General features: G+C 49.2%; 1 protein-coding gene across 3 annotated transcripts in view; it reads right to left on the minus strand.

Moving 5' to 3' along the window:
* Window positions 1–1,303: 1,303 nt before the first annotated feature.
* Window positions 1,304–16,035, minus strand: part of Sipa1l2 (signal induced proliferation associated 1 like 2) — an 89,293-nt gene continuing 74,561 nt past the window's right edge. The window contains exons 18-21 of one of the 3 annotated variants that reach the window (XM_075977690.1): window positions 5,975–6,028; window positions 4,550–4,673; window positions 3,755–3,836; window positions 1,304–2,502 (exon numbers count right to left, since the gene is read on the minus strand). In XM_075977690.1, the coding sequence (XP_075833805.1) occupies window positions 2,356–2,502; window positions 3,755–3,836; window positions 4,550–4,673; window positions 5,975–6,028 (407 nt within the window). In that variant the 3' untranslated portion in view covers window positions 1,304–2,355. Of the gene's footprint in view, window positions 2,503–3,752; window positions 3,837–4,545; window positions 4,674–5,974; window positions 6,029–16,035 lie in introns of those variants that run through there. The other 2 variants (XM_075977691.1, XM_075977692.1) reach the window with 2 other exon arrangements.

A 16,035-nucleotide genomic window follows, 5' to 3' on the forward strand; every position in this document is an offset into this window, starting at 1 on the left:
TTGCAGGTAAGAAGCTGTGGCTTCCTAAGTCTGATGGCATCCCTGGTGAATGACAGGCAATCAAAATGCATTTTGATTGACGGGTGGGACCACGGGCTTCTTCTACCTCATTGATAACTGAGCAGCTGAGCAAGGTAGGTTCTGTTGTTACCCTTGGATGGCAACTTGTGTTTTTAATAAGCCCTCTCCCTAGTATAGGAAAAAAAACCCTCTCCAATATGCTAATTACTTTCAACTGCCACATACTGGGAAGGCTTTGACACACAACAGTTCACCCCATAAGGCGAGAAAAAAACACCTGCTTAATTATTCTAAAATAAAAGCAATTACTTTTAGAGGCTTGACTCCAATATTAGTTTGTAGCAGCGCGTCCTCATAGCAAGTTAACATGCCTAGTTAAGAGGTGTCAGTAACCAAGCATGGGTAGCAAGTGCAAAGCCGCTCAGAACACCCTGCACCACGGAGACAGGAAGCATGTTCAGTTAGCCTGCAGAGTGACGGACCAGAATCACCTTGTTCCTGCGCTAGGCATGGCCCCATAGACATGGGTTTGAGAGATGACTCCACGTTGGCCCTAGAGACAAAAGGACTTAACATCAAAAAGACATTGATGCTTTGGGCCATGGCAACGCCTCAGGGTGGGACGGCACCCCACTTGGCTCCTTTCTTTCCTCTAAGGTGGACTCACTCCACCTGCTTAGCTGCGTGCTACAGGGCCACAGCTGCTCTAGGTCAGGGACTCAAAGAGCAGTGGCTGTCAGGGCTGCACAGCCGCCTCACAAACAACTCTGGATTCCTCGAATAAACCAGATTTATAGTCAGTCAGGTGTGGTGGCACACATCTGTAAATCCAGGTCGCAGGAGGATGAGGCAGGAGGATGAGTTATTAGTGAACCTGGGCTATACAGTGAGCCCTGGCTTTTCTAAAACCAGCCAACTAAATGGCTTTCCACCCCTAAAGGAAGCTTGAGTAAGTTACTCACCCCAGGTCACAGTTTATCTGGTTATAAAATGGGAACCCCCCCGACCCTCCCAAGGATATGGTTAAGTTCACCCAGACCCTCCCAACCCAAGGATACTCCTAGGGTCACCCAGACCCTCCCAAGGATACTCCTAGGATCAAGGAGACTAGAAGCTTAGAGAATAGTATACGTGGAGTGTAGTAATGAATCCTTAGCATTCTTAACCAGTGAGAGGCTAAGAGGCAGCTAAACAGTTCCGAATACAGATCAGGACCCGAAACGACCTGAAATAAACTCACAGAAATGATGGACACATCACAGTCTACACACACCAGATAACACTGTTTCTTATGTTGACTTCTTTTGAACATTTATTAAAAAAGCAAAATGTATGTTCATCTCAAATATAACAGTTAAAAATGGAAAAGCAATACAAACAACGTGTTAGCCAGCAGCACTGCCCGCCTGCTTCAGCCCGTTCCGGGTGAGCTCAGTCACCGCCCGCCTGCCTGCCGCCCTCCTTACAGTGCAGGTGAAACCAAATCATATAAAATTAACAGGTTAGGGTTAAATAAGCTTAAATAAGAGTGTTAAATACAAGACGCTTTATCGGAGTTTCTGTACAAAGATCAACAAATCTGGGGCTGTCCGCAGGACTCCGCGGGCACTCAGCGTGGGGACCGCTAGTGGGGGGGAGACGACTGTCCTCAGCAGAGCAACTATGGGAGCAAACTAAGCACTGACCACCGACAGGTGCAGCCACTTACAAGACATAAGCATCTCTTTAAAAAAATCAGAACACTGTTAATATTCAGGCACCGTTTGTTCCTGCAATAAATATGTCTCTACGGTAAGAGCGTTTGAGCTAGTGCTAGACTTCAGGGCTTCTCGCTGCCAGAGCTCTGCCGCTGCTTCCTGCACCCTTCTTATTGCTATGGTAATGTGGCTGGGGGAGAAAACTACTGTACATCCAAAAAAATAGAGCACCTTTAACATTAAAGTCCACGTCTGGTTATCTGCCTCCGTATTTATTTTTACAATCCTACAGCCCTGCTATAGTACACTGGCTTAGCATCTCTGTAGGTCACCTACTTCAGTTAGTGACACCCAGTTCTCTCCCCCAGGGAAGCTGAGGCCCGAGCACTGTCCGGGAGCCTTTCAGCTGCCGGCTACTTCTGCGTTCACCAGGGGTTACATTCATCTTCTGCTGCAGCTACCCAGGAGGAGTCCAGGTCCCCTGACCTGTCCTGCTAGGGTGAGTCGCGAGACACAGAACGAGCAGTGAGAATCTACCTACAGGTGGTGGAAAGCGCACGGAAAGCTGCGTTGGCAACTTGGAAGGGACTGCAGGCGGGCGGGCCAGCCCAGGGTCCCCGTGAGAGCAGCTGGCTGGTCAGGCCTTCTTGTCGATGGTACTGAAGAACCACTCGGTGAACTTGCGCAGCTGGGCTGTGGCAGTCTGCGACTCTTCCTGCAGCCGCATGTTGTCTTGCCTCAGGTGCTGGACCTCAGCCTGCAGCACTGCCTTGTCCTGCTTCTCCTGTGGGGACCAGAAATCGTGTTACAGAGCACTGGTAGGCCCCTCCCACTGAGAGGACATGAGGGTCCCATTCCGACTTAATCCCAGGGACTCTCCTGCCTGGGCTTTGCCACTCACACAGGGACAGGACGGAGCTGCTATGTAGGACGACTGTCAATCAGAAGCTACACTGCCCTCACCCACTGGAAGAGACAGACTGAAGCAGTTGGTGTGAACCCCTCCAGGTCTGCAGCTCTTCTCCAGTTGCCTTCCTCTCCACCTAAAACTGGCGCCAAAGTGGCAGCCATGGAAGCTAAATCTAGAACAATCACTCAGGGCCTCTCATTCTGTCCTTAGCCTTCTGATGCTGCCATATTTCCATGTCGGCCTTCAGTCTGCCACTCACAAGCACATAATAGTGGGATTTCCACAACAGGATGGTGCTACTAACAACAGCCATGAGGAACACAGGTCTCTAGTGCTGAGGTGGAAAAGCAAAGCCTTGTTGGCAGATCAGCTGAACTCTTCCCTCTACACTTGACCTTAGCCTCTTCTCTGGTGACGGAAGACAGAGGCCATCAGAAAGTGTGTCAACATGTGGACGTGCATGCACACACAGACACACCTGATTGACACACTGAGGAAGCTGTCCCTGTGCCCACCCCAGGCCACTCCCTCCCAGCACTCTTGGCTGTTGTGTAATTCCTTCCTTTCTGCTCGGTCCGGTCCTACTAACACTCACACCAGCTATAATCCCTCTTCTCTCAAAGTCAAACTGAAGCTCCACCCAGAGCCTCCTGGGACATTCTCTGCGATACACACCCCACTCCGCAATTATGGGCAGCAAAGGACACCTAGCACAGTAAGGACACAGCAGTGGGGACCAGCAGGAATTCCTGCGTAAAGAATCTTGTTCCTCTGAGGAGACATTGGCACAGGAGCATGTGCACACAGCTGTTCCGAGGTGGGTGAGCTGACTGAACTCTTGGAGATATCGTTTTGGGGGAGCAACTGACTCCCCTTTGGACTGGCTCACATCTGGCTATTGCAGTCAACAACTCACAGAATCAAAGATTCTGGCTTGTTGCGTCTTACTTCACATGGGGACCTCACCGTGCAGAAGGCCCAGTCACCCTCAGGCAAGTTCACAGGACTCCCTGCACCCTCAGGAAAAAAACCACACCAGCTGCCTGTGAGCAGGTGAGCACAGACCCAGGGAATCTCCTTCTAGAGTCCAGGTCTGGTGAGGGTCTTTAGACAGGGGCCGCCATACCTTGCGAAGGTCGGTCTGCAGCTGTCGGAGAATCAGTTCGAGCTGGTTGACTTTCCCAGTCAGTGTGGAGGGCGATCGCTCCCTGGGAAATGGTATAATGAAGAGGACTTAAGAAACTCAAGGCTAGGATATTGCTTGTGTTTGTGTTGGTACACTCACTACAAACATTATGTATAAGTTGATGATTTGGGACAATGTCCCCAGAGCTACCGCTACAGACTGAGAATTTGTAAGACACCAAGACTGGTAAGGAAACAAAGACCAGGGTTATTTAACTGGAGAAGAGGTAGGCCAGAGCTAAGTCCAAGGAGCCAAACATGAATGTGACCTCTGTAACTTGCTTTTGTCAAGAAAACAGAACCAGGCTCAATACCAAGTTAACAGTGACTCAGTTCACAGGTAAGTCAGAAGTGGGGTTCATGCATCATAAATAGCAGGTACAGTCCTCATAAATGTCATTAGCAGGTGGATGGTTGGACCAAGGACCAGGGTCTGGGATGAACTGTGCCCTAGGAGGATCCTAGCATGAGTGGCCTAGCAGTCCAAGAATGACTAACAAGGGGGTCACTGCCTGGTGCTTTTGCAGTTTTTAGGTAGCTGACCGAGGTCCCACCTGGTCCTCTCTGCCAGTGAGACTGGCTGCTGTGGGCACAGGCCAGCCACCAGCGGTGCAATGGTCACACGGTCTAGTGGCGTCATTTCCAGCGTGGCAGGAATCCAGGTTAGGCCCACTGTAAGACTCTCCCCTGCTTGGCCTGGGGTCCTTGAGTTCTGGGACAGTGGGTGCCCACTTACCCAGAGGCATCCATGAACTCCTTGCCGCTGGTGGGATCCACACACAGGGACAGCTCTGGGGCCCCTTCCAGGTCTTGTCCATGCTGGAGGTCGGTCAGGGTACAGAAAGATGCCACTCTCTGGTCTGGAGATGAGGAACACACAGAAAGCAGTTTGGTGAGAGCCACCAGGCACCATGCCTTTGTACAGAGCAATTTACTGAATGGAATCTGCTGGCCCTCCTTACCACAATGCCCTGTTTGAAACAAAATGGAGAAACAGAAACTCAGGCAAGCTGTTGGCGATGAAAAAGCAAGAGACTGACAGTTCTCCGCGGGCTGTATGGGACACACCATACAGAGACTGACAGTCCTCCGTGGGCTGTATGGGACACACCATACAGAGACTGACAGTCCTCCGTGGGCTGTATGGGACACACCATACAGAGACTGACAGTCCTCCGCGGGCTGTATGGGACACACCATACAGAGACTGACAGTCCTCCGCGGGCTGTATGGAACAGACCATACACAGAGACTGACAGTCCTCCGTGGGCTGTATGGAACAGACCATACACAGAGAGAGACTGACAGTCCTCCGTGGGCTGTATGGAACAGACCATACACAGAGAGAGACTGACAGTCCTCCGCGGGCTGTATGGAACAGACCATACAGAGAGACTGACAGTCCTCCGCGGGCTGTATGGAACAAACCATACACAGAGACTGACAATCCTCCGCGGGCTGTATGGAACAGACCATACAGAGACTGACAGTTCTCCGCGGGCTGTATGGAACAGACCATACACAGAGAGAGACTGACAGTCCTCCGTGGGCTGTATGGAACAGACCATACAGAGACTGACAGTCCTCCGCGGGCTGTATGGAACAGACCATACACAGAGAGAGACTGACAGTCCTCCGTGGGCTGTATGGAACAGACCATACAGAGACTGACAGTCCTCCGCGGGCTGTATGGGACACACCATACACAGAGACTGACAGTCCTCCGCGGGCTGTATGGAACAGACCATACAGAGACTGACAGTCCTCCGCGGGCTGTATGGGACACACCATACACAGAGACTGACAGTCCTCCGCGGGCTGTATGGAACAGACCATACAGAGACTGACAGTCCTCCGTGGGCTGTATGGAACAGACCATACACAGACAGGGCTACCATCTTCTTCCACACCTAAGTCATCTAAAGGTACTGGCTGGGCATGGCTTAGCAAGCTGGTTGATGTGGCTGGTGGACAGAACCATGGAGATGGACCCTTCTGCAAGCTCCCGTGAACTCGAGAACATTCCTGGGACAGAACAGCCAGGGCATACGTCCCTGGTGCCTCCCCCACCCCCATTCGGTATGTGGACCACCATGCAGGCGTGCAGACACATGAAATAAATAGAACAGGCTACAAAACAGCAAGAGCCAGTGTCATTCACCTAGGTAGGAGGCGTGGTGACAGAGAAGCCCGAGTTCTTCGTCTGAGTCAAGACCTGAAATAAGATTTAGAATTCTCCCATGAACAGGAAGATCTCTCTGACCTTGAGAATCTCGGGGACCTTTATGGCACTTGAAGGATGGGCTTGTGTGGGTACAGCATGCATGGTGTGCTAGCATTTGTGTGTGTGGGGGGTCGATGTGCACCTATTAGTGTACGTGTAAGAAGACAGTAACCAGAAGGCTCCGTGCCAGTGTTAGGTGGTGTCACACATCATGGTGAGATAGCATGCTTCATGTTTTAAGCGTTCTAGTTAGAATCAGGGTGTTAACGTCTGACATATACGTGTTCAGTTACAGATCCCACCATTTCAGATTGTCCTGCTCGATCCACTCTGCAAAGCTAAGAGAACAGTGGTGGTGAGAGCCGCCGGCTGGGCCCTCTCATTAGAAACGGTGCACGGAGCTCAGCGGGATCAGCGAGGCCAGCAGAAACACCCACAACCCGAGACAGAGCCTCCTCTTACAAGGCATCGTGAGCTTGACATTCAATGTTTCCAGAAAGCTGGGCAGCAAAGAACGGCAAACAGGAGCAGTCCAGCCTCTTGGAGCTAAACTCTGACCCAGAACTCAGGCCAGCAATACTTCGAGGTAGGCAGGAAATGTCCTGTCTTTGCAGGACCTGGGGACAGATTCAGGGAGCTGCCCTGGGAGCCTGCCTTGCCCCAGAGTCTGAGTGCACGCGCATGCGCAGCTGGGACTGAGCACTGAGGTCCTCCAGTGAGCATGGGAGGCTTCTCATAGGGTTGATTAATGGGGAGGAGCAGTACCCAGGCGCGAGGAGCTGTCTCCCGCTGGCTGCTGCGCAGGCCTCCTAATGAGGTGACCTGCCTGCTTGGTTGATGTAGGGTCACACACTACCAGTTAATTAAAAAGGCTAGCGATGCGGAGGCTGCCAGGAGCACATGATGGAACGTCACTGCAGCCAGATGGAGCTGAAGGCACAGCCGACTTATTCACGGTGCCCTGGGCCCTCTCAGAAGTCCTGCTGAGCCCACCGAGTGACCCAGCCCATCAGGGTTCTTGAGCTGCATGGCCCCCACCTAACACCTGCCAAGGGCAGACAGGTCCTTTAATTGCCTTTTCTGTAAAGCCCAGTCTAACCCACAGCACGACAAAGACCCTGCAACTGCTCAGCCCTAACAGGAAACTGCGCAACCCACTTCTGCCTGACATTTGGTGAAATAACCTGGAACTGAACAGGCTAAGGCAGCTTGGCCACTGCCCACATCCACACACGGTCTCCCTGTACAGAGGTAGTGAGGACGGATGAGGGGGAACCCTGGCTGGGAGTGAGAGGCCTGGGTGGCTACAGAATTCTGTGCACACCAACTATGGCCTTTTGGTTAAGATCTTGTGTAGAATTCTACAGTCTTCTTCTGTGAGGGCCCCAAATAGACATCTTATCATTTAAAAACAATAGCAACCGAAAACTAGAAAAACCCGGGCTGGGAAAGTGCTTGTTGCACAGCTGCGGACCTGAGTCTGGACCCCTCACACACACACGGAGAAACTGAGCATGGTGAGAGTATGTCTGGAGCCCCAGTGTGGGAGGGCAGAGGTAGGCAGATCCTCGAGGCTCACTGGCCAGGAAGTCTAGCTGAATGGTGAGCTCCAGGTTCAGAGAGAGATCCTGTCTCCAAGGGCGATGAGGACAGGAGAAGCTACCAAAGAAATCCTGATGTCAACCTCTGGCCTCCACAGGCATCCACACAGGCAAACACACCTGCACATGCATGCTTGCACTCCAACATCAAGATATTCTATTTTGTTCATTTGTTTTTGTTTGAATTCCATGGATTCATTTTTACCATGTGGAGCCTGAGACAACCTAGCCAAGCTGCCTTTGTTTTTCAGTATATTTGGCTCTGAGGGTCAGGTCTCACACCTGGATAAAAATACTGCATTCTGCTTCAGCCATTTCTGTCTTAATCTATAAATCCCACACAGGAACCAGAACAGCACACGCTCCAGGCAGCCCCAGGGAGTCACATGGTCTTCTGGCCAGGGTGACAGAAGCCAGTGCAGATTTGCCACCCAGGCAGTGTGTCCCGGAAGAGCAGGCTGGGGACTCTGGGCAGGCAGATGCTACTCTCCCTAGAGACACTGAATGAATTTCGGATAAGGCTCACCTTCCTGACACTTTCCAGGGACACTCTGCCCCTTCAGCTTACTTCTCTGATGACAAACACTCTGCCATCACATGACCTGACCTGGAACCTCATGGCACAAATTAAAAAACAGAAAAGGCAAGCTTGGGAGAGTGGCTGGTGTGTGCAGGCACAGCTCAGGCCTGGCGCCTGAACTATGGGGCGGCCTGTTTGCTTTGCCCCTCCTGTTCCCACAGGCTCAGCAGGTTTGGCTAATGGGAACATCAGGCATGTTTGAGGAGACAGCCAATTTTCCCCTTTAGGTATGGTGATACTTATTTCAATGTCATTATATATGTTCATGTGGGGTGGGGGTAACGTGCATGCGTGTTCGAATGTTGAGGTCAGAGATCAGCTTAGGGCATTGTTTCACAGGTGTGTCTACCTCTCTTTTTTACTTTTAAGACAAGGTCTCTCCCTTGGCCGGGAACTTGCAGACTCTACTAAGCTGGCAGGTCAGCCAAACCCCAAGGATGCTCATGGCTTCACCTCCTCAGTGCTGGGGCCATAGGTGTGCATGGTGTACCCCGCCTTTCCACTCAGGTCTTCTCACTTGCAAGGCCAGCGCATTAAAGACTGAGCCATCTCCCCAGCACCCGATGTCATTCTAAAGATCTGAAAGGACATAGCACTATGCAAGAGGAAGGCTAATCCATAGGCCATTCAGTGAGTCTAGGGCTGAAACAGCAAGACAGCGGACGGCAAATCACCCCAGACTTTAAACCACACCAGCACGACAGGCAGAGATGAGCAGAGCCATAAAATGTACCAGAGTCTCAGTGGATGGCAGGTGGTGAGATAAGCGACCTCTTCCACAAAGAAGGCTTCTCTGATCTGTCTGTCACACTACAGAGGAAAAGACTTGCGTGGACTCTGCAGCTGGGGAGGGGAACCAGGGCTGCCTGGACACCCACCCGTGCTTCCTGGGTTGTGGGACGGCGACTCAGATGACAGGAAAGGAAACAGAACACACTGCACGCTCCACAGCAAAGACCCTGGTTCAGGCCTCTGTGGGTCTCCTGAGGCAGCACTGAAGAGCTGGCCCGAGTCATGGGAAGCAGGAGCCCTAGAACTAGCCTCTGCTCAAGACACAGCAGCCTTGGCCTGAGACCACTCAATCCGCTGCTTAAGGGATTTAAGCTGATTTACCATATAAACCTGACCTCGCAGTGCTTGTCTCTCTACTTCCCCACCACTTACAAGACCACCAGGAGTACCCAGCAAGCTGTGTTCTGTGTGTGCACATACAGGCTCAGACAGCAATAACTCTAAGACTTTAAAACTTCTATCAGCTTGGTGCTGAGTATTTAAAATGAAAAACTTTTCATCTTCAAAGTTTATATATATATATATATATATATATATATATATATATATATATACTACACACACACACACACATATATACACACACAGACTACCCCCCTCCCCCACACACACAGTGTGTTCATTTGGTTATCTAATTCCCATATCAGCCCAGCATTGACATTAAAAGCATGTGAGCACACAGGTCTCACTCACGCTCAGTCTTGGGGACGTGGTGACAGCCACCGCCCATGGTAAATACTGAGCACTTAGAGGACAGGCCTCTTCAGGTTAGGGACATAGAACCCAGTCTCTGGTTGCCAGCATCATGTTAATTTTGAAGCATGCTTGCTGTTCACTTCAGCATGTAAGCAGGAAACTCAGAACCACACTGGCCGACTCCTGATATTTCGATGATGAATGAGAGCAGCTAACTTCAGGATCTGTGTATGTGGACACTCACGTACGTGCAGGTACATGCGTATGTGGAGGCTAGCTCGTTGGCCTTGAACACGCACTGATTTGGGTAAGCTCTCAGTCTAGTGAGACCCAGGGATCTGAGAGCATCAGCTTCCCCAGCATGGAGATTACCAGTGTGAGTGACCATGCCTGGCTTTTCACACAGGCTCTGCAGGTCACACTCAAGTCCCCATGCCTGCAAGGCTACCACTTTTCTGACTGAGCCATCTTCCAGCCCAGCCCGTTAACGGCAGAACTTTTCAAAGAGACCCCACTTCCCTTCCTGGACTCAGTCTGACCCACAGCCAGATTTTCTACTTGGCTCTGATCCCGTTCACACGATCCCGTCCTGTTAAGCCTGGGTTTAGGTGAACACACTATTAACACCACCTGCAGGGGAGCCCAGCCCAGCCACACAGCCCATGTTCTGCCTGCAGTCCCCACTGCCGGCAGCACTGGCAGCACTGGCAGCACCCAGCACCGTGGGGCAGGGCCATGACGCACTGCAAATCCCAAATGTAGTTTTTACAGAGCGTACATTGCTCTTGAAGTGCTGGAAAGTGAAAAACTCACTAAGGAAACGAGTTGGGGCGGTCTAGAAAACATTACTTCACGTAGCAGAAGACAAGCTGGAAGGGTTTTGCTGTAGTAGGTTAGTCTGGAATTCTGTTCAGGAACTCTGACAGGCAAAGGGCATTGCCGCATCCACACCAGACAGAACTGGACATATTAAAATAAAGCCTGGCGCCAGGCGGTAGTGGCACACGTCTTTAATCCCAGCACTCGGGAGGCAGAGGCAGGTGAATCTCTGTGAGTTCGAGGCCAGCCTGGTCTAGAAGAGCTAGTTCCAGGACAGGAACCAAAAAAGCTACAGAGAAACCCTGTCTCGAAAATCCAAATAAATAAATAAATAAATAAAAAATAAAATAAAATAAAGCCTGGCATGTGACCCAATCAGGTCTTAAATGTGACTGTCACAGCACAGGGGAGTTGCTGGCCCTGCGCTGACATTGGCACCTGGATCACCCTCTCAGTCCCAGACTAAGGAGACTTCTCCACTTTTGACGTGTGCTTTTGGGCTACACTCTGGTTATCTATCTACTTGTAACCGATCTTAATGGTGCTGTATTATTTTATATATGGAATAGTTTGCTATTGGCTCGTTCTGAGGAATGAGATTGTGAGATTTCAGGTCTGGGGAGGGGATGTGGTTATGGATTCTGTGCTCGAATGAGAAGACTGACTGCTTTAAAACCTGCAGAGCAACACTGGCTTTAGTGCTCTTTGTGGCTTCCTGGAGCAGCAGAATTGTTTTTCACACTGAGCAGGTGAGTGCCCGCAGCTCATTATCGCTTGGATCTACATGAACACGGTTTGCACACTTAGTTGCTGTGTGTCTTCAGCCGGCCGCATGGACACACTTCACTAGCCAACCACGGAGCCAGCACATTTATCTGGCCACACTGTATCTCACATGCTCTCTCATTACTGCATAATTAAGTCTTCCAAATGGTAATATTGAATTATTTTTCACTTTTTATAAAGTTGACTTTCCTAGTATATAAACTGCTTTCTCACTTAGGTGTTAAATACATTCTGATGCCTATGTTCTTTACTTTTTCAAAAGAAATTATTCTATTTTTGAGTCATTATTATGCTATTTTAATTATTATTGATTTATAATAGGTTTTTTGTTGAAAACTGTTCATCATTTTTCTAAATGGGTGCAATTAAGTTCTTAGCATATCTTTAGATAGCGGAGTTCAAACTGCACTTATCTCAAATTAATTCAGAAAGGACTGTCATTTTTACCAGCGAGGATTCTATCCACTCCTGTCCTTGTCTATATTAAGACTCTACAGTTACTTAAGAGGGGCTCTGTTCTCTCATTGTAATTCTAACGATGGCTTAATTTCCAAAGAACACACAGTTGGAGCTTGCTGGTTTGCTTATGGTGTCTTTCGAGGGTGTTACAGAGACTGTGTGGGACCTGAGCCAACCAGACCTCCCTCTGCCATGTGAACACACCAGCCGTGACCACAGCACCACCCTAGTGTCCGGCTGTCCTTGAGACTCGCTCTGCAACAGATGATGGTAGGTATCATAGCCTGGGACTTCACAGATCAGACATCAAATAAAAATAACCTCCTTTTATTCCACTAGGAATTCCATCATGCATGGAAATATGCAATGACCCCAGTGGGTGCAGAGTTCAGCCAGGGTGTGGCTATTCCTGACAGACACAGGAGTGGGGTTCTCTGCATGAAATTGACACAGCCAAGCCCCAAGCATGGGCTCTGGTAGCCTGTGGAGTAGAAGAAGCACCAAGCTGAGCCTCAGCCAACTCAAGGCACTGAAGAAACAGACCACGGATGGTGGTAGCACAAATTTTGGGATGGCTTATTATGTAGAAATAGTAGCTAGAAAAACCAGGAATACTTTGAAAAATTGTTTATCTAGTTAATTTTAGAATTTTTTCCCCCAAAACAGGACTTCTCTGTGTAGCACTGATATCTAGAAACTCATTTTTAAAGATCAGGCTGGCCTCAAATTTGCAGAAATCCACCAGCCTCTGTCTCAGCAATTTTAGAATCTTTACTAATTTCCATTTGATCCTACCTTCTAGATACAGAAGCATGGCTGCAATTTTAAACCACTGATATCATTCTTTTTATTCCCTCCCACACTACATGTGTCAAGGAAGCCAGTGCAGAAAGGAAAGGCTATGGTTTCACTGGGCTCCTGCTGTGGTTACATGTGTGTTCCCCACAGGCTCATGCGTTTTAACACCCGGTCTCCAGCTGGTGGCGCTGCTTGGAAAGGTTGTAGAGCCTTTAGGAGGTAGAGCATTGCTGGGAGAAGTAGGTGTCTGAGGGCCCTGGGGCTTTAGGGCCTGGCCCTACTTCCAGTTTCTTGTTTTGTTTCCTGAGTGTTGATACGATGGGATCAGCCAGTTCCCAAAGCTGGGGTGGCTGTGCCCTGCCTTCCCTGCCACAATGGACGGTCTCTCTCTTTCTGGAACTGTGATCAAGATTAAGTGCTTTCTCCCTTCAGTTGCGTGGTCAGGACACTTTATTACAGTAATGAGAAAGGAACTAAGGAAGCTCTTGTTTAATTTCTCAACTTGAAAGCCCTGCTCATCAACATATTCCCAACTGCATTATGCAGACTATCTGGGAATGAGGATATATCCTTCATGAGACTTGGGAAGGATTTCTCAAATCTTATCTTTTATTAGAAATAGGTCCCAATTCTATTAGATATACTTTTAGGAAATTAGAATAATCACTCTTAATTACTTTACCTACTAACTTACTATAATTAAAGCTTTTCTTTTATTAAACTAGTTAAACTCTTGCCTGTAACAATGAATAACCTCAGTCTACTACAGAATTTCATGTGCGTTTCTCACTGCAATCTTACAGACCAAGGCGGTCTCAATGGGACTCTCTTTTCAGAGATGTAAAAAAAGAAAGAATTCTATCACACAAGAAAGTGGCCTCTAGATTTCAGGAAAGCCCCTCACAAGCGAACCATTATTCTCTGAATCTAAGAACAATTCACTGCAAACTTGGTAGTTTTGAGCGATAGTGGATATTTTGGAATATTTTCTAGTGGCTTTTCAATGACCTCCACACTCTGGCTTTTGTCCTTGACCCCCGGTTTTTTTTTTTGCAATAAATACTCAATTATGTCACCATGAAATTTATTCATATGTAGTTGACATTCCTCAATAACTTCTTTTAATCTCTCTTTAGTATCACCCAGAGAATATGTAATGAGAAAATGTGGAGGAATGATGGGTGGGGGAGGGAGAGGACATGGGAGCAGCCAGGCCAAAGCCACTGAACAGTGTCAGGTGCACGGTTTCCCACCTGTAAGAAGTAGGCTCCGAGTGCTGTGTTGAGCAAGGGCCTCACCAGGAGTCAGCTAAGGCACTGTGAGTGAGCTGCCATCACTAGGTTGTCTGGGGACAGGTTCCCTTTAGTCTCTCAGCTACTTCTGGACACTGGGAACTGTGCACTGAGCATCCTAGGGAACCAAGTTCTGCTTTCTGTGATACTAGATGTCGAATCCTGGGCCCTGCGCTTTCTGAGACAGCATCTTGTTCCGCTGCCCAGGTGGGCACCAAGCTTGTGGTTCTCTGTCTCTCATCTTCCAACAGCCGGGATGACAGCCTGGCCCGTGCCTGACTTGGAAACCAGCACACAAGGCTGGTGGCGTGGCCTGGCCAGAGTCTGCATTCTTCTTTGGGGACAGCAAGACCCCAAAGCACCACAAGGTCTCATGACACAGCCAGAGGGGGGGGGTCTTACAGGGCCTGTGTCTTCTCCAGGGGACGACAGTCTGCTGCAGCTCCAGTAGCCTCTCACATATTAATCCCATCTTGCTCGTGCATTTTTATGGTTTGGGATCATATCTGATAAATGCTAATTAATATTCAAAGAAAAACTATTTTTTTTTTTTTTGGTTTTTACAGACAGGGTTTCTCTGTGGCTTTGGAGCCTGTCCTGGAACTAGCTCTGTAGACCAGGCTGGTCTCGAACTCACAGAGATCCGCCTGTCTCTGCCTCCCAAGTGCTGGGATTAAAGGCGTGCGCCACCATCGCCCGGCTAGAAAAACTAACTATTGATCTATTTACACAAGCAATTATATTTTATCTGTGGTAGTATTTTAAAACAGATTTCATCTCTTTTATTCTATTTGTCTGTGTGTATGTGCTGTCTGCACACAAATGTGCACACCACTGCACACGAATGTGCACACCACTGCACACGAATGTGCACACCACTGCACACGAATGTGCACACCACTGCACACGATGTGCACACCACTGCACACGAATGTGCACACCACTGCACACGATGTGCACACCACTGCACACGAATGTGCACACCACTGCACACGAATGTGCACACCCGTGCACACTGCGAACAGAGGAGGACGTCAGGTGTCTTCCTCTCTCATCCTCTTCCACCTTGTTGGCTCAGGACAGAGTTTCACTGAACTGGAAGCCTGCCATTTTGGCTAGACTGGCTGGCCAGCAAGCTCTGGATAGTCCCATCTCTGCCCCGCCCACAAGTCTGGGTTACAGGCATGCACAGTCAATATCCAGCTTTTGATGAGGCTGCTGGGGATTTGAACTCAGGTCCTTACACTTATAAGAAAGGGCTCTAACCCACGGGGCAGTCTCCCTAGCCCCTATGCGCAGTTTTCGGGAATCTCTGGAAGTATAGTTAAGTTAGTTTTCATACTTGTTCAGTAAAATGTTTCTAAAACATTGTGTATGTCTTTAAGGACTGCTCTCTATTTAACAGGCCACACTCTCTTCATCACTTCTTACTCACAGAAAAAGGACGGTAAATTCAGAGGAACATTTCACATCTCCAGAGTTCCAATCTCGAGTTCCAGCTTTGGCGTTCTTGATAAATTGTTTTCCCTGCCTGCGGTCAGCAATGTCTGGGCCTGTTTCTCTCTGGAGGGCACTCATGGAGTGGCCTTGGGCAAGCTTCCTGATGATGTCTGTGGTCACAGGAACACCCCCATTCTCAGACTGATCACATCTAAGCACATTCAAACAACTGTAATGGGGGGGGTGTGCATTTGGTGCTCAGCGCTACTCTTGAATAACACAACAAAGCCTAAGCTTTAGCTCAGGGAAGATGAACATGGCCTTTAAAAAGGTGGATGACCGAGGTAAGTCGATGGACCACGTGACTGCCAGGGAGGAATTCCTGTTTGGATTTTCTAAGTAAGAATTGTGGTGTCTGCTTGGTAAGTTTTCCTGAGGAAATGGAAACATCAATTCTTCTCAGACGTAGACAGTTCCGACAAACCAAAGAAAAGACCACATTCAAGGCAGCATGGTGAGCCAGTGAGTTCTGGGGTGACTCATGGAGGCGTCTGTGCAAGCCAGAGGCAGCTGCATCACTGAAGAATCCACCCACGCCCTTCCACCCCTTATACACTCTATCATCCAAAAGGCCACATTCAGCTGGATGAGAGGGCGTGGTGACGAACATCTTTTATGGGGTCCCTGAGTACCCTCTTCTATGAGGGAAAGCTGTTGGGTTCAATCTGCTAAGGT

This window comes from Microtus pennsylvanicus, chromosome 6 (genome assembly GCF_037038515.1).
Source record: "Microtus pennsylvanicus isolate mMicPen1 chromosome 6, mMicPen1.hap1, whole genome shotgun sequence".
In the NCBI taxonomy this organism is placed as follows: Eukaryota; Metazoa; Chordata; class Mammalia; order Rodentia; family Cricetidae; genus Microtus; species Microtus pennsylvanicus.